This window comes from Sorex fumeus, unplaced genomic scaffold (genome assembly GCF_029834395.1).
Source record: "Sorex fumeus unplaced genomic scaffold, SorFum_2.1 ptg000072l, whole genome shotgun sequence".
NCBI lineage: Eukaryota > Metazoa > Chordata > Mammalia > Eulipotyphla > Soricidae > Sorex > Sorex fumeus.
This window is the reverse complement of record NW_026606129.1, coordinates 41,717,021-41,738,370: the sequence shown is the minus strand read 5'-3', so window position 1 is coordinate 41,738,370 and position 21,350 is coordinate 41,717,021. Positions and strand designations below refer to the sequence as shown.

At 49.7% G+C, this 21,350-nt stretch overlaps 1 protein-coding gene across 1 annotated transcript; it reads left to right on the top strand.

Annotated features, from left to right (window-relative positions):
• The first annotated feature begins 252 nt into the window (after nt 1-252).
• On the top strand, nt 253-18,721 carry CX3CR1 (C-X3-C motif chemokine receptor 1). Its single transcript, XM_056129612.1, has 2 exons — nt 253-388; nt 17,642-18,721. The coding sequence occupies exon 2, from the start codon at nt 17,651-17,653 to the stop codon at nt 18,719-18,721; it is 1,071 nt and encodes a 356-aa protein (XP_055985587.1). The 5' UTR covers nt 253-388; nt 17,642-17,650.
• Nucleotides 18,722-21,350: the final 2,629 nt, after the last annotated feature.

The following is a 21,350-nucleotide window of genomic DNA, read 5'->3' as shown; positions in this document are numbered from 1 at the left end:
TGGCTTCCCCTTAGGGTCCGGGGAAAACGGGCATGCTGCTAGTTTCATGCTGCTCTGTCTGTCTCTCGCCCCTGAGAGGCGCCACTGTGTCTCGCCTTCCACCGGCCCCTGTCTCAGAACCCCTCTAAACGTCCTCCTGGGCGGTGCCCCCCCTTCTTCAGGTCTGAGAGGGCAGAGCCCCCTGTGGTGAGCTGGGCTCCAGCAAGAGCGGCTGCACTGTGCGGTGGTGTCTAAAGATAGTCTCTGCCTCACAGGAAATCAGAGGCTATTGGCTAAACCTTGCGAATAAAGATGCTCTCGGGGGGAGGGAAAGGGAAACTCTCAGGTCAGTCTGCGTGGGACCGGGAGCCTCCAGGAGTCCAGGAGTCCCTTCCAGACTCTGACCCAGGTAGGAGCAGAGGACTCCGGGGGTGAGGTCTTGGGGTCAGGGGGTCAGGGGTCAGAGTGGTCAAGGATGCTGATGGCTTTGCATGCAACAGGAGATCTTTTGTCCTGAGGCTGCCACACTCCGAATTTTGCAAGGCTTGAGACAGCAAGTGATTCATTTCCGTTTGATAAGGTGTTTCAGCATGACGGTACATGAGCATTAGCGATCATATTTGGGGGACTTGAGCTGAAACAGAAGCATCATTAAAATTTCCATGAAATGATACCACCAGGGAGATGACACTGGACCATGGGTTCTGCATGCTGGATCCCTGGCTTTGATCCCTGTCCATAGAGCACCTGATGTGTTCTCCCAACATCCAAAAAATTTTTTTATCTAGATGATAAATTGTTGCTCGTTTTGAGAAGTGAGGAATACGTTGAAGTTTATTTGTTATTTATTTATTATTTTTATTTATTTGGGTTCTTTTTCCCCCCACTCCTGCTAGGGGACTATGTTGGATTCTGGGGATCGAACCTAGGTTGGCTGCTAGCAGCAAACTCCCTTCCCACTATCCTACCTCTCCAGCCCCCAGGAGTAAATTTTGTTTTGTTTTTCTTCTGCTTCTCTGAGGATGTCACTTCTCCATTTTTAAAAAAAAAAAATATGTTTTTAATTGAATCACAGTGAGATACACAATTACAAAATTGTTCATGATTTTTTTTTTAAGAATCCTAGAGATTCTTACTTAGAGGTTCACACCTTATCTGTTTACGGGTGAAATCAAATCCTCTAGAACATGAGATTGGGGGGGGGTTCTTTTGTTGTTGTTGTTGTTGTTGTTTGTTTGTTTGTTTGGGGGCCACACCCAGCAATGTTCAGGGGTTATTCCTGACTCTGCACTGGGGAATTACTCCTGCTGGTGCTTGGGGACCAAATGGGATGCCAGGGATTGAACCCCGGTCAGTTGTGTGCAAGGAAAGTGCCTACCCACTACACTATGACGCCCGCCCCCAGTGGAATTTATTTTGAAACCCTCCAGTAGATACTGACATGAAGAGTCAATGAAATGATAACCAGAGAGGTTCTTCATGGAAATTGGGTTTGGGGTACACACAAGTTTTTTTCTTCTTTCACATGTGTTAACTGTATAGCATAAAGGTGGTTTTGTTGTTTGTCTGTAGTACTCAAGGCTTATTATTTCTGGCTCTACCCTCAGGGATCACTCCTGGCAGTGCTCGGAGAGCCAGGTGGGGCTCTGGGGATCAAATTCAGATGGTCAAGGCAAGCTCCCTATCTGCTGTACTATCTCTCCAGGCCCCAGCATAAAAACTTTATAGCAGCATCTGCAGCTCCCAAAATCTCAAATCTGAGGAGTGAATTCCAAATAAGATTTTGAGCCACAGTGGACACTGTCCGTGTCTCTCTCCCAGTCCCTAGCAAGGGCATGTGGAGGGCTGGAGGGAGCTAAGCTGCTCCTGTGAGTGTAGATGGACCCAGGGGAAGACCAGGGCAAAGGTTGAATGGGGAAGAAGCCGGTGTGGTTGATTCTAAGAAGCCGGATTGAGGATGGTTTTGACTTTTGCCCCTCTCCCCCATCCCTTCTGGGTGGGGGGTGGGGATTAGAGCCACACCGAGTGGTGCTGGAGGTTATTGCCTGTTCCGTGCTTGGATTCGCTTCTGGTCATGTCAGGGGACCCATAGGGTCAACCACAGGCAAGGTAAGAGCCTTAACCCCTGTACTATCTTCCTGCCCACTTTATGCACTTTTGGGATTTTTGTTTTGTCAGCTACATCTTTTATAATAAGCATCGATTGCACCTAGAATGAAGCTGCTTGTATCAATAAGCAGCACAAGTGTGTGCAGTATCGTCACTGGGGGTGCACCCAGGCTCCAGGAGTCTGTGTCACTGTGAAACACTGTCAGTGGAGAGAAATGGAGAATGGGCACCTGTGGGCAGGAGGCAGGGGCTAGGGTGGGGGTGGGGGTGTTGAGAAGGCTCGGCCACAGGGCAGGAGGGTGCATCTGTACATCCTGAACTCCACAAGCACCATAGCCGGTGCCCTGAGCTCTCCCTGCCCTGCCAGGGAAAGGCTGGGCAGTGGAAGTCTTTCTATCCCTGTCTCCCTCCAGGTTCTTTTCACTTCTGTCAAAAGTTGAGATAAGAAAACATGAGGTTTGGGGCTGGAGTGATAGCACAGCGGGTAGGGCGTTTGCCTTGCACGCGGCCGACCCGGGTTTGATTCTAAGTATCCCATATGGTCCCCCAAGCACCGCCAGGAGTAATTCCTGAGTGAAGAGCCAGGAGTAACCCCTGTGCATCACCGGGTGTGACCCAAAAAGAAAAAAAAATGAGGTTTATGGCTAACAGGCACATGAAAAAGTGCTCTCCATCACTAATTATCAGGGAGATGCAAATCAAAACAACAATGAGATGTCATCTCAGGCCAAAGAGACTGGTACTCATCCAAAAGAACAGCCAGTGCTGCGGGGAGAAAGGGACTCTCATTCACTGCTGTTGGGAATGCCGACTTGTCCAGCCTTTCTGGAAAACAATATGAACATTCCTCAAAAAATTAGAAATTGATCTTCCTTGCAACCCAGCAATATAATTTGTGGGAATATACCCTAGTGACCCCAAAACACTAGGCAAAAAAGTCATCTTCATGCCCGTGTTCATTGCAGCACTATTCACAGTAGCCAGAATCTGGAAACAACTCAAGTGCCCAAGAACAGATGCGTGAATAGAGAAGCTGTGGTGTATCTACACAATGAAACACTCTGCAGCTGTTAGGAAAAATGAAGTTATGACATTTGCTTATACATGGATGGGCATGAAAAGAAGTATCGTGCTGAGTGAAATGAATCAGAGAGAGAGGGGCAAACACAGAACGATAGCACTCATTTTCAGGATATTAAAAAAAAGTATGTAAATAACAATCAAGGACTATGTATGTAAATAATAATGTATATAATGGAGACGCACGGCCGCAATTGAGGCCGTGCAACATCTTATTATCTAGTTCTTACTCTGGAGAACCTGGCAGGCTACCGAATGTAACCTGCCCACACGGCAGAGTCTGGCAAACTCCCCGTGGCGTATTTAATGTGCCAAAAACCAGTAACAATGATGGGTCTCATTCTCCTGACCCTGAAAGAGCCTCAAATGTGGCACTTTCTAAAATCTCAGGGCTAGGACGAAGGAGACTGGTGCCTGCTCGAGGAAATCGATGAAGTGATACAGTAATGAAAAAAGTATGTAAATAATAATCAAGGGCCAGGAGGACTGGTCCATGGAAGGAAGCTTATTACCACAAAGGGGGAGAAGGAGGGCAGTTGGCACAGAAAAGGGGCCACTAGACAAGGATAGTTGGAAATGATCACTCTGGACAAAATTGAGTGCTGAAAGAAGGTAAAGTGATATGAATGGTAACCTTTCATTAACAGTATTGCAAACAACAATGCATAAAAAGATAATAAGAGAGAGAGAGGGAGGGAAGGAGGGAGGGAGGGAGGGAGAGAGAGAGGGAGAGAGAAAGAGAAAAGGAAAGAAGGAGGAGGGAGAGAGAGCAGGAGAGGGAGAGAGAGAAGGAGAGAGAAAGAGAGGAGAGAGGGAGGAGGGAGAGGGAGAGAGAGGGAGGAGGGAGAGGGAGAGAGAGGGAGGAAGGAGAGGGAGAGAGAGAAGAAAAGAGGGATGGAGGGAGAGAGGGAGAGAGAAGGAGAGAGGGAGGGAGAGAAAGGGAGAGAGAGGAGAGAGGGAGAGAGAAGGAGAGGAGAGAGGGAGGAGGGAGAGAGATGGAGAGAAAAAAGGAAAGAGGGAGGGAGAGAGAGAAGGAAAGAGAGGGAGAGAGAGAAGGAGAGGGAGGGAGAGAGATGGAGAGAAAGAAGGAAAGAGGGAGGGAGAGAGAGAAGGAGGGGGAGGGAGAGAGAGAGTAGGAGAGGGAGGGAGAGAGAGAGAAGGAGAGGGAAGGGGGGAAGAGAGAAGTGTTGCCATAAGGAGGTCTGCAGGGACAGAGGCAGGTCAGGAGGGAAACTGGAGACATTGGTGGCAGGAAGTGTGCACGGGTGTGACTGAAACTCATGGACAACTTTATAACTATGTATCTCATGATGATTCCATTTTTTAAAAAGAATTAAAAGACATTTAAAAAACCCACAAGGAAGGAGGCTGGAGAGATAGTACAGTGGGTAGTGTGCCTGCCTTGCCACCCGGCTAACCCAGTTCAACCCCTGGCACTCCCGAGAGTCCCCGCCAGCCCCACCAGGAGTGATTCCTACGGACAGAGCCAGAAGTCAACCCTGAGCACCTCTGAGTGTGGCGCCAAAACAACAAAACAGAACAGAACCTTGAGGTAGAAAAGTCTTGTGCCAAAAGGGAAGACAATTAGGCATATTAGAAGCTGGCAAGTAGGGAGGGACTGCAGCTCCAACTGCTGCGTGCCTCGAAGGCAGCTGAGACCCTGAGTTCCACCCCTGATGCTGCAAGATTAAATAAACAAGTAAAGCAGTACATCAAGTTCCACTTGGGAAGCCAGTCCTTGCTGCATCTGACAGGGGAGAAATCATCCACGCCAAGGCAGGTGGAAAGGGGTTTGGGCTTTATAAGTCAGGGCTGCTGGTGTCCTCGTTCCTGAACCTTGGAGACGTGTGTGTGTGTGTGTGTGTGCGTGTGTGTGTGTTGTGACTCAGGACCAGAACCCCTGGAAAAAGAAGAAATGTGAACTCAGCAAAGTCCTCTGGTGACTGATTTTCCAGCCTTCATCTCTTGGTTCAGCTTATTTTTCACAGAGATGTGAGGGGCAGGAAACAGTCTCAGTTCTGATTTGGTTTGACCCCTGATAGCCCTCAGACTAAGGGTTTCCCCATTCCCTAGGAAACAAGAGTTCTGAGGTGTCAGCCACACGCCAGCCGCACCCCTTCCCTGCTCTACGGGCCGCCACTGTTTATTCATCTCACAGGGGCTCGGTCCATGCCTGTCCTGACTCTGCCCCTGCCCCTGCTAAGCCCCCGGTCCTGCTACCATAGGGCCTGGCCAGGAACTGCAAGTTGCTGCAGCTGAGTGACAGGGACAAAGTGAGTTTGTTGGGGGACGGGGCATGGACCAGGAAAGCTCCAGGAAACAATGCTTGCTGCTGTGATAGGAAGTGAACCTCGGGAAGTCTGTGGCCTTGAGATCACCGAAGACTTTCAAACGAGGTTGCAAGGGGCAAGAGTGGAAGGACACAGCAACGCCGACCTTTCACCTCCCTCTTGGCACAGGATATACTCCATTCCCACACTGGCTGGCCGGCCGCAAAGGCGTCAAAGCCACAGGGGGCTCTGCAACCACAGTCCCGGCTTCCAAGGGCCTCTAGCAGTTAGTCCTCAGTTTAGCGCTCAGCTCTTCCTGTTCTATTTGTGCTCCACATTTCTGCTTAAAGTTAGGCCAGCGACACGCACTGGGCAAGCTGGAAGGGCAGGGTTGCTCCTGGTCCCCAAGGAGGCCGCAATTGCCCTGTTGGCACTATGAAGCTACGAGGGTAGGGGATTTCTTCAGAGACAAGTTCTCCTTCTCAGCGGTCCATCCAGGGATTCTGAGGTCTGCAGGCTTGTTTCTCCAGTTGTATTGGGACCAGGAGAGTCAGGATGCTTAGTCAAGGGCACATGGATGCCAAGCTTCTGCCTTGGAGGCCTCCACTGACTCCTCATCTGTTCGCCCTCCATGGGGGGGGGGGGGGGCTCAGAATCTGTTATCCCCCCTCTCCCCACCACCAGGAGGATTGCTTATCTTTTTTTTTTTTTTTTTTTTTTTTTTTTGCTTTTTGGGTCACACCTGGCAATGTACGGGGGTTAGTAATGGCTCTGCACTCAGGAATTACTCCTGGCGGTGCTCAGGGGACCATATGGGATGCTGGGAATTGAACCCAGGTTGGCCACGTGTAAGGCAAACGCCCTACCCGCTGTGCTATCACTCCAGCCCAGGATTGTTTATCTTAAAGCTCCCTGGCCACAGCAGACTCTACATCCCCTCGTCTTTTCATCTGGCCAAAATCCAGCCTCCATCCCATCTCTTAATTCTCTCCCCAGTTCCTTTGTCCTTTTTCTTAAACTTGTATTCATTCAGCACAGCCCAGGACCAAGGTGGTGATTAACAGCATATTGGAAGGTGATATATTACCTCGTTACTAACCAGGCAGTCAGAGAGGACCCTGAGAGCCCCCCAGTGACCTCTCTCAGGTCCCTACCAGACCACCCCACTCCCTTTTTCAGAAGTCCCATAATCCTGACTTTTATGACTTTTATTTCTTGTGATCATAAAAGTCTACATTTTTATAGAGGTATATACAACTGTACTCTGAATCACGGTCACGGTCACAGTCCTCCCGTTGTTCATCGATTTGCTCGAGCGGGCCCAGTAACGTCTCTATCATGAGACTTGTTGTTATTGTGTTTGGCATATCGAATACATCATGGGTAGCTTGCCAGGCTCTGCCGCAAGGGCGAGATACTCTCAGTAGCTTGCTGGGCTCTCTGAGAGGGGCAGAGGAATTGAACTCACGTCAGCCATGTTGGCTGCATGTAAGGCAAACGCCCTACCCGCTGGGGCTGGAGCGATAGTACTCTGAATATGCCTCCCTAAACCACATGATTATGGTTGCCTACTACTGACCTTCATGTACTTAATATATAAGGACTCATGTTTTTCCGGTTCATGTTATATAAATGATTCCATATCGGGACATAGTTTTACACACACACACACACACACACACACACACACACGCGCTTCCACAGCATCTCCAGAAGGAAAGTTTGCAGGTGTGTGTTGCAGTAAAGTTGGGAGCAGAGGTACCCCTCACACAGTGGAGACCTACGCAGCCACAGTGATGATGACCAGGCCATGGCCACAGTAACAACAGCACGGATTGTGCTGCCAGAAGGCTGGTAGGAATTCGTAGGCAATCGCAGAATCTGCCCCATTCCTCTCACTGTTGCTAAGTGCCCAACAGACACGGTTTCTGCTTCCATGACTGTGTTGCTCTCAACCTCCCATCACTTACAGAACAGAACTTAAGTTAGCTCAGACAATGAAATGCAGGACACCAACACCCACCCCCCGACCCCGCCATGGCAAAGTAGTTCAAATGCCCATTTATTTTCCTTTTATGACCTATACCAAAGTCACTTATAATTTTTGCTTATCATTTCTTAGTGTGGATGTTGAGAGCCGCCCCCCCACACACACCTCACCCACTGGTCTTCCCTCTCCTGTCTGGGTTCTTTCTGAATCCTTAGACAAACCTGGGCTTTCTTGAAAGCTCCCAGAACATGTTGGCCTCTCCCCCACACCGATCTCACTTTCTTTTGTTTCTAGTACATTCCTTCCATTCTGTTTACTGGGGGAAACCTCCCTGCACTCAGATCCTCAGTACCTTTGGCTTCAACTGCCATACTCCTCCAAGCCCCACCATCTCTACCTTTGTCTGCCTGAAAGATCATCCCAGCTTGCAAGAACTCAGCCAAGAAGCAGAGGGCTGGGGCGCAGGGTATGACCCTTTGGGCATCGCAACCCAGTGTGAGTCCTCCAGACGGTACAGGTGAGGGCCCCACACACCAACAGCAGCAGCTATAATGCAAAGGACTCTACTGAAAGGACACAGCCCTTGGGGTTTTCATAACTGTGTTCTATTACTATATGTTAATAAATATTCAGAGAAACTGTATTGTAAAGCCTTTTATTGCCGCAGGATTTTCAATGGTGCTTAGTGTTGGGAAATAGAAACAAACCCCAAATCCTCAAGCCAGAACAAAGCAAAATGTCCTTGAAAAAGGAGAGAAGTAAAACACTTTTATAGTAATATAAAAATTAAACCAGAATGTGACGTGTATCAGAGGCCATCTGCCTAGAGACTGCAAGGACGGGTGCAAACCTTACTCACTTGGATTTAGCCAGGAATATGGAGCTCATACAGACAGGTTCTTCAGATCACCAGGGATTAGTCCTGCAGGAAGAGGACTTGAACTCCCCCATTGTTCATCCTGACTTGGCCGTGATAACTCGGGTCCTTTGCAGAGAGAAAATAAACTTCCCAGGTCATTATATTGGGGGACCCTTGGCAGTGTGGAGCTTATTACCTTCTCAGTTAGACGTCCCTTCTCCAGGCACAGTGGATCAAGTTCCTTCTCTGAATGTTTCCCCTACTGAAAAATATCCCTCATTCTTGAGAAAGACATCCTGAGTCATGACACTGAACAAAAGAGCCAGTCATATTTCAAAAAGATGTAGACCCATGTTTCAGAGAGAGGGACATTGCATGAAGAAAGTGTCTATGGGCACAGTGATCACTACTCAGCTCTTTATTTTAATTTAATTGTCGTTTAGCTTTGGAGGCTATACCCGGCAATGCTCGGGAATGAGTCCTGACGTTGCACTCAGGAATTACTCCTGGTGGTGCTCAGGAGACCATATAGGGTGCCAGAGATGGAACCCAGGTGGGCTGTGTGCAAGGAAAGTGCAAGTTATCCACTCTACTACTGCTCCAACCCCTCAGCTCTTTAAAAGAACATGGCGCATTGCCATTCCCAACAGTATGGATAGGCCTAGAGGGCACATTATTAAGTCAAATATGCCAGACGAAGGAAGACCCACACTGAGTTCACTTCCAGGCAGAAGATAAACAACTCAGGACCAGGCATGTGCCTTTTTTTTGGGGGGGGGGAAGGGGGGTCACACCTGGAGTTGCTCGAGGGTTATTCCTGGCTCATGCAGTCGAATTACTCCTGGCGGTGCTCAGGGAACCATATGGGATGCTGGGAATTGAACCCGGGTCAGTCACATGCAAGGCAAATGCCCTACCCGCTGTGCTATTGCTCCAGCCCCGCATGTGCCTTTATGGTACAGCACTTGCCTTGCATCTGCCAGGCCCTGGATTTTGACCTTGGCACCGCTGAATGCAAACAAAAGTGAAATCCATAGATAAAGAACAGGAAAAGCCCAAACCCATGAACAAACAAAACAGAAATGCCTAGACTCTACGAGCAAATCCCTGGCTGTCAGAAGAGAAGAGGGAAAAGGCAGGTGAAGGTCAGGTTCAGTCATCTGGTGAGAAGCACAGAGTAGATTTGCAGTGTGGTGAGTGTGATGAAGTGCGGACTTAGCAGGTATTGATTCATGTTGTTGTAGAGCTGAAAAGCGTATCATGCCATAAACAATTAATTAGTTTATTTGGGGGTGCTCCAGGGACTGTGTGGTACTGGGGACAGACTCCTGCAAGCAAAGCCTGACTCTAGCCCCTGGAGATTCTTCCCAGTCCAATCACACACACACACACACACACACACACACACGCACGCACGCACGCACGCACATGCACATGCACATGCACACACATATAAATATAATTTTAAAATTTTATTATTTTTAAGAAACAAGGCAGGGGATGTAGCTCCTCGGACCAGCTCATGTGTTATGTATGTGAGATACTTGGTTCTGTGCCCAGTGGGGAAGAGAAAGCATGTACAATAGCATGGTTTCCGGCTGAGTTGCTTTAGGGGGGGTCTCGCTTTGTAGGAGACTCATGTGGGACAACTTTGCACGGGGATTGGAGGAGAGCTGCAATGTGCTAGGTCACTCTTCTGCATAGAAGGCAAGGCCTCGACTCTGCTCTCTCCTGCCGGCTCAGCGTTGCCCCTCACTGCCTCCGAAGGCAGGTTACTTACAAGACAACTATCACTGCAAATGGCAAAAACGTGGAACATTACACTCAGGAGCCAAAGAGCTGGGGGCATGGGATGGAACAGGGGCCGGATCTTCCTACCTAGTAGGGAGAAATGCAGTTGGGGGGGGGGGAAGGGGAGGTCGATGCTTAAGACATGCCCCATCACAAGATGCACGACTCAGGTCTGATCTCTATGCAGACAGAATCTCATCACAGTACTCAAGGCTGAGAGCCAGTGGCTCCCCCTTCCAGGCCCTTTTTCTCAGGCTGTTCCTTCGGACTGTTCTGCTAGGTTTTTGCTGAAGAGCAAGTCAGTCCCGGTCAGGCCCCCAAAGCAGTCTGCACCAGTGTTTTTCTTCTACCTGTCAGAAAACTGGGGCTTCAAAACCAGTGCTATTTCAGTAACTTTTTTTAATGTATTATAAGTCCATGATTTACCAGGTTGTTCCTAATACAGTTGTTTCAGGCATTCAGTGTTTCAATGCCAACACCAGCATGACCAACCCTCCAACAGTGCTCCCAGTCTCCCACCCACCCCTCCTTCCTTGCAGGTACAATCACATTTACTTCATATTGTTTGTTACAACACAAAGGCAACTGGAATTATCAAACCTTAGATTGGTAATTGTTGCTCTGCGATAATTGTTCTATCTCATTATGATGTTACTAAACATTGTCTGAGGATCTACTGTGGGTGCTACTTGAGCCTCTGTGCTATTGTTTAGGCTCATTGAGCTTGATGGGATTCTGTGTAATTTTCCCCTCAAATTTGCTGTGATTCTACTGGACTAATAGCACTTTGAAAATTTGAGGTGTTGTACGAGTTGTACCTCTGGGACAATTTGGTGGCTTGACAGGTTCATGAGGTTCAATTGTGGAGCAGGACATTTTTTTCTTCTTTTAAGTCACTTTATCGGCGGGGGTGGGGGTGGTTGGGCAACATCAGCAGTGCTCAGGGTTTACTCCCAGTTCTGTGCTCAGGGGACTATATGTGGTGCTGGGAATGAATTGGTGTCGGCCGTGTGCCAGGTAAGCACCTTAACCCCTATACTATCTTTCTGGCCCCTTAAAGCCAGGTCTTAAAAATAATAATAATAAAATAAATAGAGTGTTGAGAATGTGAGTCAAGCACAAACTAGGTATCGATCTGAGTTTGAACCCATGGCAGTAGGCCTACCCCTCACCCCCCTGCACTGCTGGGAGTGGCCCCTAAAAAATAATAATAACAATAATAATAATAATAAATAAAAAGAGGAGGGGCTGGAAAGCTAGCACAGCGCGTAGGGCGTTTGCCTTGCACGCAGCCAACCTGGGTTCGATTCCCAGCATCCCATATGGTCCCCTGAGCACCGCCAGGAGTAACTCCTGAGTGCAGAGCCAGGAGTAACCCCTGTGCATCTCCAGGTATGACCCAAAAAGCAATAAATAAATAAACAAATAAATAAATAAAAAGAGGATACTGAATGATAGTCCAGGGGTTTCTGTGCACACCTTGCATTGCTTGCATGTGGCCAACCTGGGTTCGATGTCTTCCACCACTCAATTTACAGACATGTGCAGCTGCAGCCTTGAAGGCCCATGAGCACCCCCCAGGGTGCCCCTGTAATCTCTGGCTCCTGAGGACCTGAACAACACTGCATCTTCCGGCCCTCAAATTGAACCCCAGCCCAGTCGGCTGAGATCTCAGGGAGGGGGTCCTGGGCATTCTTGAGCACTGCTTGGGAGTGCCCCCCCTTCTGAAAAAGAAAATCAAAGGAACAGAGGCAGAACCAGGAACGAGCTGCCCTGGGTGAACCCTACAACTGTGAGGAGTGTGAGCCCCAGGAGGTTCCCCACTCTGGAAGGCAGAAATCAGCCAACACTTGCATCTTATTTCCTCTAGAGAAAGGAACCCAAATTCTTTGCTGTTTGTTGGATTTTAAACACCAAGAATCAAATCTGAGGCCTCACCTCTGCAAGACTTCTCTCACTGAGTCACATCCCCCCACTCTTGATGAGTGCTGGGAACTTCACCAGTGAGAAACCCAAGCAGTGGCAGAAGAGATAGTGACCGCCTGCATCTGCCTTGACCGCCTGGTCTCCTTATGAGTCAGAGGGAAAGACCCAGGTGGAGTGTTCAGACCAGCCCTGGACCATCTCCTCTGCCAAGGGTGCTCCGGCCCTGGTTTTCAGTTCTGGTTCTAGAGAAGTGACCCATGAGAGCCTGCCCAAAGGAGCAGCCTGGGGAGGTGGGGAGTGGAGGTCATGGCATTTTTTTTTCTTTTGGGGTCATACCCAGTGATGCTCAGGGGTTAGTCTTGGCTCATGCACTCAGGAATTACTCCTGGCAGTGCTCAGGGGACCATATGGGATGCTGGGAATCGAACCCGGGTTGGCCGCATGCAAGGCAAACGCCCTACCCAATATAGTATCTCTCCAGCACGGGGGCATGGTTTTAAGTTGAGGCTCTCTGGCAGTTCTTTGAGCCCCTGCCAGTGGCACAGGGCAGGGTGGAGAAGCATTTCTCAGGTAGGCTGGTGGGAGAGCGCCACAGGGGTCTTGGGTGGGAAGGACGCCTGGTGTGAGGGCATCGCCTCTCCCCTGAGAGCAGAGGCGTCCCGATGCAGGGACACAAACCGGCTCGAGCACAAAGGCCTGCCTGGGTGGGTATCACTAGGATCATAGTTCCAGGAGCTTCATGTTTCCTGTGTCCCAAGGAAAACAGATACAGCCTGACTCTTTCCCTGTGGCCTCCAGGTACAGATAGACACCATGGAGGGAGGGGAGGAGAGGGACCCAGCACTAGAAGAGGCACCGGACCTTGGAGTCAGTGAGCTGGACACATGCAGCCACAAGGGAGAGTGAGGGATAGAGGCGAGAACTTGGATCGGACCCCACCATGGAGACGAGAAGTGAAAAGGGGAAGCTGGTTGGAAACAGTGGTTAGTGATGACTCTCCCCACAGAAGGAAAGAAAAAAAAGAAAAGAAAAAAATTCACAAATAAATGAGCGGTCTTGAGAAGAGGAAGTGGGTCAGGGTGACAGAACCACATGGGCAGCCTGCCCTGCATGCCGTTATAACATGCCTTTCAACATCAACTCCTGGGTGTGTGCCAACTGTGTGCACCCCAAGCTCCTGGCTCCGGCTCCTCTTTTCCCAGCCCCACGTCCCATAGTCAAAGTTTGATTTAACTGGAGAGAAGATCCACATGGGGAGGGAAGAACAGAAAAGAACAGCCTGAGCTGTGCCCAGTGGGGTTGGAACTCCTGTTCTTTTCAGGGGGTTGCCAAACCCAACGGTGCTCAGGGCTTACTTACTCCTGGTTCTGTGCTCAGGGCTCACTCCTGGCAGGGCTCAGGGCACCACATGGGGTGCTGGAGATCGAACCTGGGTCTGCTGTTTGTAAGGCTACTTGCTATCCTATTTGCTGTACTATCTCTCTAGCCTGGAATTCCTGTTCTTGCTGACCATGGCTTTGGTACGGGCAGTCTTAGGGTCTTCCTTGTTCAAGCATGCCCCGGCAAGCAAGACCTCCTCTCCTGAGCTCTGTCTGTATGGGACCCAGCTGAGTTGATACTGCCCACACTTTCCTTCCAGGACACTGTCCTCAGGGCCCAGGAATCGCAGCCTCATGTGAAGGGCCCAATCGGTTCCTCCTGTCTCTGAAGGCCAGTCAGAAAAGACACTCCCTGTTCCCATCTGCTAGGGCCATGCCTTTAGGTTCAACTCACAATGGAGAATCCAGAAAGGTCCTCCCAGCGGGAGCCCTTCTCGAGAGCTAGATAGAGCTCTCGCACTCTGCATAGGCCTTTAGCACAGGGCTCTTCACCCCTGGCAGACAGCTGACCCACCTGGTGTCCCGCCATCAGCAATGTCTCCCATCCCGCTGTGCACCTGGGGAGCACCCCATCTGCAGAAGAGAACCTCATATGCTCCCACTATTCAGTCTTCAGCAAACTCTGTCCCCACAGCAATGACAAGGCCCTCAGAGGCTGAGCCGTCTTAACTTGTTTCTCCTTGCATCCCTTCCGTGCCCTTGTGGTTTTGTATGTGTTTGCGGAACAGTGCTCTCCTCAAAGGGGACCCCAGAATAGCAGGGTGAGGGCCTGAATTGAGAACCTCCATGTCACTCATCAAGGCAGTCAGATGCTTTTGTTTCCGGTCTGGCTGTGTGTGTGTGTGTGTGTGTGTGTGTGTGTGTGTGTGTGTGTGTGTGTGTGTGTGTTGGTGGGGGTGAGGGGGCTCCCAAGTGGTGTTCAGGAGGCCTTAAGGCAGCTCCCTGTGACGCTCCACTCATCCAATCAGTGGTTGATGCAGCGCTGATCTTGCCCTATTGGAGTTCAAGGGGATTTCTCCAAGGCTGCATCCAGCCATGCTCCAGGGACCAGGTGGCAGTAGTGGGGATTGAACTCAGATCTTCTGCATGCAGACCAAGCACCTAGAGCACCTCTCTGACCCTTTCTCCATGCTCTTGTCCCAGCCCTCGCCTTCCTCTCATCCCACATATCCCTGCAGCCATTTATTAGATTGAGGACTTTCCCATGGAACTGCAGAGGGAATTCAGTCAATAAAAGTGCAGGCCATTTAGCAATGAGCCTGGCAACTCAGGAAGGGTGGCCCGCCTCTCCCTGCTCCCTCACACTCCTCAGTGGGGGAAACATAAAAATAAGCCTTTTTTCAGGCCCACAAAATGAAGGAAAACCTCCAGGCCAGATGACTTGTAGTTCCTAGAGCAGCAGTGAGAGGTGGGAACCTGCAGGCAGTTGGGGTGCCCCCAAAGGTCTCAGCGTGTCTGTCTTTGCATCTGTGTGTCCCCAGGGGCTGCTGTGTGCCTCGGCTGCAGCAGGACCACAGGACAATGCTGTGAGCAGGCCCAAGAAAGAAGCAGAGACCTGCTAGCACAGCCCTGGGAACTTAGCTCAACCAGGACAGCCAATTTCCCGACAGTCTCCCTGCTCTCTTCCTCATCAGCCCATGGCACCGACTCTAAGATTTGCCCAAGGTCCCTGGGAGGCAGGCATGGTGCCAAGGGTAGAAAGCAAATCTTCCACATGCAGGCTGGCAAAATCCAGTGGGTCCTATGGTACCAGGTGCTGGGAAATACTCCAAGGTCAAAGGATCAGCTGTGGATCTACTGGCCAAGTAGCCCACTCTTGGGGTCAGTGCTGTCGATCTTTCCCCTGGGGAGGTGTATGTGTGGCGGGGGGTAAGCCAAGGAGGATGGGAGGGGCTGGTCTCCCTGGGCGCCACCTGACTTAGCCAAAGGCTAACTAGCTGCCCACTGATGTAGCAGCAGTGGTAGGAAGAGAGAACTCGTCAACAAGTCCCAGGTCCCCAGCAGTAATCCCCCTTTCTCTGTGCACACCATTTGAAGGGGATATCCACAGCGCTCAGGAACAGGCTGCCTAGCCCTGAGCAGTTTCACTGAGTCACGGGCAGAGGTTCCTCTCTGGGAAAGGACCTTGCAGCCCAAAGCAAAGGAAGCAGATGGGGAACTGCATCCCAGCCTTGAGGCCCAGGTTCTGGGAGATGCTGGGGCAGAGGGGAGAAGGGCAGAGGGCAGAGGCAGGCGGGATTAGGGCAGCTCTGCTGAGCGAGTCCTCACCTTGGCGGGCACCACCTTAGAAAACCACAGTGAAAAGGATGCCAGGGCTGCGGAAACGCCCGTGGTTAAGGGGTGTGAACCCTGCCTTCAGTTGTGGTGGGGGAGGGAGGCAGTGCCAACCAGGAGTGCCACCTGAATGTGCTTGGGGTTTCTGAGGGGGCTGTGGTATCGCCAGGAAGAGGAGTGCCCGGAGGACTGGAACAAAGGGGCTGCTCTGAGGCCTCTCAGCTCCTGAGGAGGGAGTGAGGGAGAAGAGGAGAGGAGGAACTGGACTGGGTTCCCAGCCTGGGCATGAACATCTGAGCTTTCTGTGTCTGTTCAGAAGGAAACAGGAAATGAGAATGTTGAGGGTAGGCCAGGCCGAAATAAAGGGCAGGGCATCTAATTATTGGATTCATTTGCCCCACCAGGCCCATCCTGCCTCTCTCAGGCCTGTGATAGCTCCTTAACAGAAGGCTGCTCTGGTCTCTGACTCTCCTGGTTTGCTTAGAACTGAGGAGTTTCTGACAGGTGAGGTTTCCAGTGCTAAACCTGGAAAATTCCCTGGCAAACCAAGAGATGGTGAAGGGCTTCATCTCACCCATTAAGGGGAAGGACAAGAAATAACTCAAAAAAAAAAAAAAAAACAGGGCTGGAGAAATAGCACCGCAGGTAGGGCATTTGCCTTGCATGCAGCCAAACTGGGTTCGATTCCCAGCATCCCATATGGTTCCCTGAAAACCACCAGGGGTAAGTCCTGAGTGCAGAGCCAGGAGTAAACCCTGAGCATCTCTGGGTGTGACCCAAAAAGCAAAAAAAAAAAAAAAGAAAAGAAAACCAACACAGACTGGAGATAAAATAATCCCTCCACAATTGGTGTTGGAGTTATCCACATCTCAATATCAGGCGAATGATTCTTCTTTATGAGACATTCTCTTGCCTCTCTTATACATCCTAAATAAAACCTTTTCACTTCACAAAACAAACAAAACCAAAGTTGAAGCTATTTCCGTAATAGATCTGCTCAAGGTTCTGGACAGAAAAAGAGAGCAGTTCTGGCTTCCTGCAGGAGAAATCAGGTCCCCAGGGCAGAGGAGGTAGAAATAAAGGGAAGGACAGGAGCCCTGCTTTGGGGAGATGTGGACTAGGAGTGTGCATCACGGCTGAACTAGCACCATCTCCCTGCTTCCTCCCAGTCCCAGAATTCTCCACTCCCCCTTCCACATGCTGGTTCTACTAGCTCTCTCTTGACAGAACTCTTGAAAATCAAAGCTCAAAACTACAGAGGCCTATGTGAAAATTAGGCATGCAAATTGGCAGTTAGCTGAGCTGTTAACTGAGTCATTCACAGTCACCCAACCCCATAGAACTGTGTGCTCAGAGAGGTTCACTTCCACCTCACAAAGTGATATGAGCTGTGTGCATGACCTGAGAAATGTAGGGACCATCAGAATTCCAAATGTGGGAGCTGAAGCAGTAATATCGAGGGTAGGATGTTTGCCTTGCACATGGCTGACCTGGGTTCAATCCCCAGCATCCCATATGGTCCCCTGAGCACTGCTAGGAGTAATTGCTGAGTGCAGAGCCAGGAGTAATCTCTGAGCATTGCTAAGCGTGACAAAAAAAAAAGAAACCAATAATGATAATAATAAAAGCACACTCCTCCCATTGTTCATCGATTTGCTCGAGCGGGCACCAGTAACATCTCCATTGTGAGATTTGTTGTTACTGTTTTTGGTATATCGAATACGTCACAGGGAGCTTGCCAGGTTCTGCTGTGTGGGTGGTAGCTTGTCGGGCTCTCCGAGAGGGATGGAGGAATTGAACCCAGGTAGGCCAGGTGCAAGGCAAACAACCTACCCGCTGTGCTATCGCTCCAGTCTCGCAATAATAATAATAATAATAATAATAATAAGAAGAAGAAGAAGAAGAAGAAGAAGAAGAAGAAGAAGAATCCTGAATGTGTTCCTCCAGGAACTAACGCTGTGACTTGTTTTCTTTTGTGATCCAGGACCTCACCATGCCCACCCTCTCCCCCGAAGTCAACCTAGATGACTTCGAGTATGATGAGTCTGCCGAAGCCTGCCATGTGGGGGACATCGTGGCCTTCGGGTCTGTCTTCCTCTCCATTGTCTACTCCCTGGTCTTTGCCTTTGGCCTGGTGGGAAATCTGTTGGTGGTGTTCGCCCTCACCCACAGCCGGAAGCCCAAGAGCATCACAGACATTTACCTCCTGAACTTGGCCTTCTCGGACCTGCTCTTCGTGGCCACCTTGCCCTTCTGGACCCATTATCTGGTCAGTGAGCAAGGCTTCCACAATGCTGTGTGCAAACTCACCACCGCCTTCTTCTTCATCGGCTTTTTCGGTGGCATCTTCTTCATCACCATCATCAGCATTGATAGATACCTGGCCATCGTCCTGGCCGCCAACTCCATGAACAACCGGACTGTGCAGCACGGCGTGACCATCAGCCTGGGGGTCTGGGCAGCTGCCATCTTGGTGGCAGCACCCCAGTTCATGTTCACGAAGCAACATGGGAACGAGTGCCTAGGTCACTACCCAGAAGTCCTGGAGGAGATCTGGCCTGTGCTCCGCCACGTGGAGACCAACCTTCTCGGCTTCCTGCTTCCTCTGCTCATCATGAGTTACTGTTACTTCCGGATCATTCGGACCCTGTGTTCCTGCAAGAATCACAAGAAAGCGAAAGCCATCAAGCTGATCCTTCTGGTGGTCTTTGTGTTCTTCCTCTTCTGGACGCCTTACAACGTTTTGATTTTCTTAGAGACCCTCAACCTCTACGACTTCTTTCCCAGCTGTGACGTGAAGAGAGACCTGAGGTTGGCCCTCAGTGTGACCGAGATGGTTGCCTTTATCCACTGCTGCCTCAATCCTTTGATCTATGCATTCGCTGGGGAGAAGTTCAGAAGATACCTTTCCCACCTGTACAGAAAATTCATGGCTGTCCTCTGCGGTCGCTCTGTCCACGCCAGTTTCTCCCTACCGGAATCAAACCGGAGCAGGACGGAGAGCATCCTGAACAGCAGCTTCACCCACTGCACCAGTGACGGGGATGCTTCCATCCTTCTCTGAGCCACTGCACAGAGAGCCTGCTGCTCCCGAGCCTGAACCGAATGCTGAAGACAGATTGGAGGTTGGGGGGCTGATTTCCCACTTGCAAGAAGAGATGGACTCGGTGTCCCCCTCTCAAGGAACCCGAAAGTCATTTTGAGAATTTAGATGATAAAGGGTAGGCAGTGCCAAGGCATCTTTGCAAGTGACACACATTTCACTTTGACTTTACTCAGCCTGTGAAGGGGATGAGAATTGCCCATGATGTGGCGTGGACAAAAATGTGGTAGACACCTTAGAGTGTGTGGAAATGTTCGCCTAAAAGTAGCTAGAATTTCCTCTCTCCAACTCTCAGATCTGAGGAGAAACAGAATTCCTGTACTTGAAAAAAAAAAATCAGCTTTGGCCAAAGATCCCTTTCTCTCTGCTCTCAAGAAAAAAACTCCCAGAGAGAAGCATGAGGTTTCTACCCCCGGATGGGGCAGTGGTACTCACCGAGACGGGAGAAGGGAGCAGCTTTTATTCCCTCCTTGTGGTGAGAGATGCAGGAAGACTGATTTTCAAGAAGCTGGAGGGATGGAGGGTCTTTGGACCAGAGAGAACAGAACTGTACACCCACTTTACAGGAGTCCCACCCCGCCTCTTCCAGATCACACAGCCAGCACACACTGCCAGCTCCTCCTCACTGCACTCTCTTCCAGCAGAGTTTTCCACCCCACCCCCCACCCAATGTCTAGCATGAAGTGGAAACTCAGAGGCTTTCCATGTGGGGTCCCACCAGCAGATCCCTGGGCACTCCCCTCCCCCACCACATCAGCCAGATCTTCTCACACATCTAATCAGATGCCAGAATCCAGGGAAATGAATAGAAGGAAGCCAGGCCCCAAGGGATAAGGGGTGGCTTCCAGTCCCAGCTCTGTCACTTGCCCCTGGGAACTTGGTGCCCACCCAGTTTCAGTTTCCTGATCTAGAGAATTGTCTCTTCATGAGCTGAAGAGATAATGGCACCTGCCACATCAGAAGGATTCTTTCCAGCTCAAGGAATCAATTCCCACTCATAGGGGTTCCAACCCTCTTATCCGGATCACAGACTTCAGCTTTCCCCTGACATAGCCCTTTGCCTATGCAATGTGGTTTACAGAGTTTGAGGAAGCCAACAGGCTTTGTCTAGGCAGCGAAGGCTGCTTCTCACATTGGTACTCAAGCAACACTCCAGGTTTATAGACCTATCATCCTCCCTGGCCCAATCCTCCCAGGATATTACCTCCCAATCACCTCATGGCAAACTTTTGCCCATCTGGGGCCCTGGAGAGATAGTATAGTGGGTATTACCTTGCATGGGACCGACCCAAATTCAATCCCTGATATTCCATATGGTCCCCTGAGCACTGCCAGGAGCAATACCTGAATAATCCCTGATCATAGTCAGGTGTGGCCCATCAAACAAAATAAAACAGAACAAAACCCTCTGTCCATCCGGAGAGAACTACCAGCTTAGAGATATAAAATCATGGGATCAGCTAAGGGCATAAGAGGGTCTGGAGAATACAGGGTCTTTGAGATAGATAGTACATTGGTAAGGTGATTGTACTACCTATGGCTGACAAGGGTTCGATTCCTGATATCCCATATCATCCCCAAACTCTGCCAGGAGTAATTCCGGAGTACAGAGCCAGAAATATCCCCTGAGCATTGCTGGGTGTGGCCCCCAAACAAAAACAACAAAAGAAGAAGGTCAGGAGAGCGGTCAAGGGCATGAGATAGTCTAAAACATTAAAGCTTCAGAAAAAAACATTACTAATGCTCAGGATGTCACCTCTCTAACCACACTCCATTGTCAATTGTCCCTCCAGACTTGTTCACAACCTCACATTCACATTTGTAATATACAGACAGTTTTGTAATCTGCCTTACACACACACCTCTTCTTAACACAGGCCAGAAATAGCTCTCTGCTTTCATAGACTTTCACAGCGATCAGTTTCGAAGACTCTGCCAGGTTGTGTACACACAACAAGCATCTGACTCATCACAGTGTCTCTGATATGTTCTTGGCAGTCTGCGTGTTTGCTAACTAAATAAGAGAGTGAATCACTTCCCATCAGGATCGTGTACTGTCATTGATTCACCATTGCTCTGTGGATAAACATTTCTCTTGCTTCCAATACTTAGAAAATACTCATTTTATAGCACTTCTACCTTGTAGTTTTCTTTCTTATTTCCTTCGAATAAATTGATTTCCCAAGAGAGTTGAGCTGAAGGGTACAGGGACTTTTAAACTTTCCACACATACATATGACATTAGTATATTACAAAACCTTTATGGAGCATATAGTATATCATTTGTCATTTCAGATCCAGAACTATTCTAAAGATGGGGGAGATATGCCCTATAACCACAAGGATTTAATATTTAAATACAGATAGAGAGTTGAACAAATCGGCATACTTGGTATTAGTGATAACACAAGGATAGTGGTAACTGACCTGAATCTTTCGGGATAAGTCACTCTCCAGGAAAGAAGGGATCAGCATCATAGGCAAGATGAATAACATGTGCAGAGGAGAGAAAGAGAGTGTGAAGGCCTAGGATAGGGAAGAGGTGAATATCTAAAGCCAATGAGAGCAGATAGGGTACTGGGTACCTGGT

Bases quoted from the DNA above. Each gene is read 5' to 3' on its own strand.
- CX3CR1 (XM_056129612.1), top strand. From the start codon at position 17,651: ATGCCCACCCTCTCCCCCGAAGTCAACCTAGATGACTTCGAGTATGAT.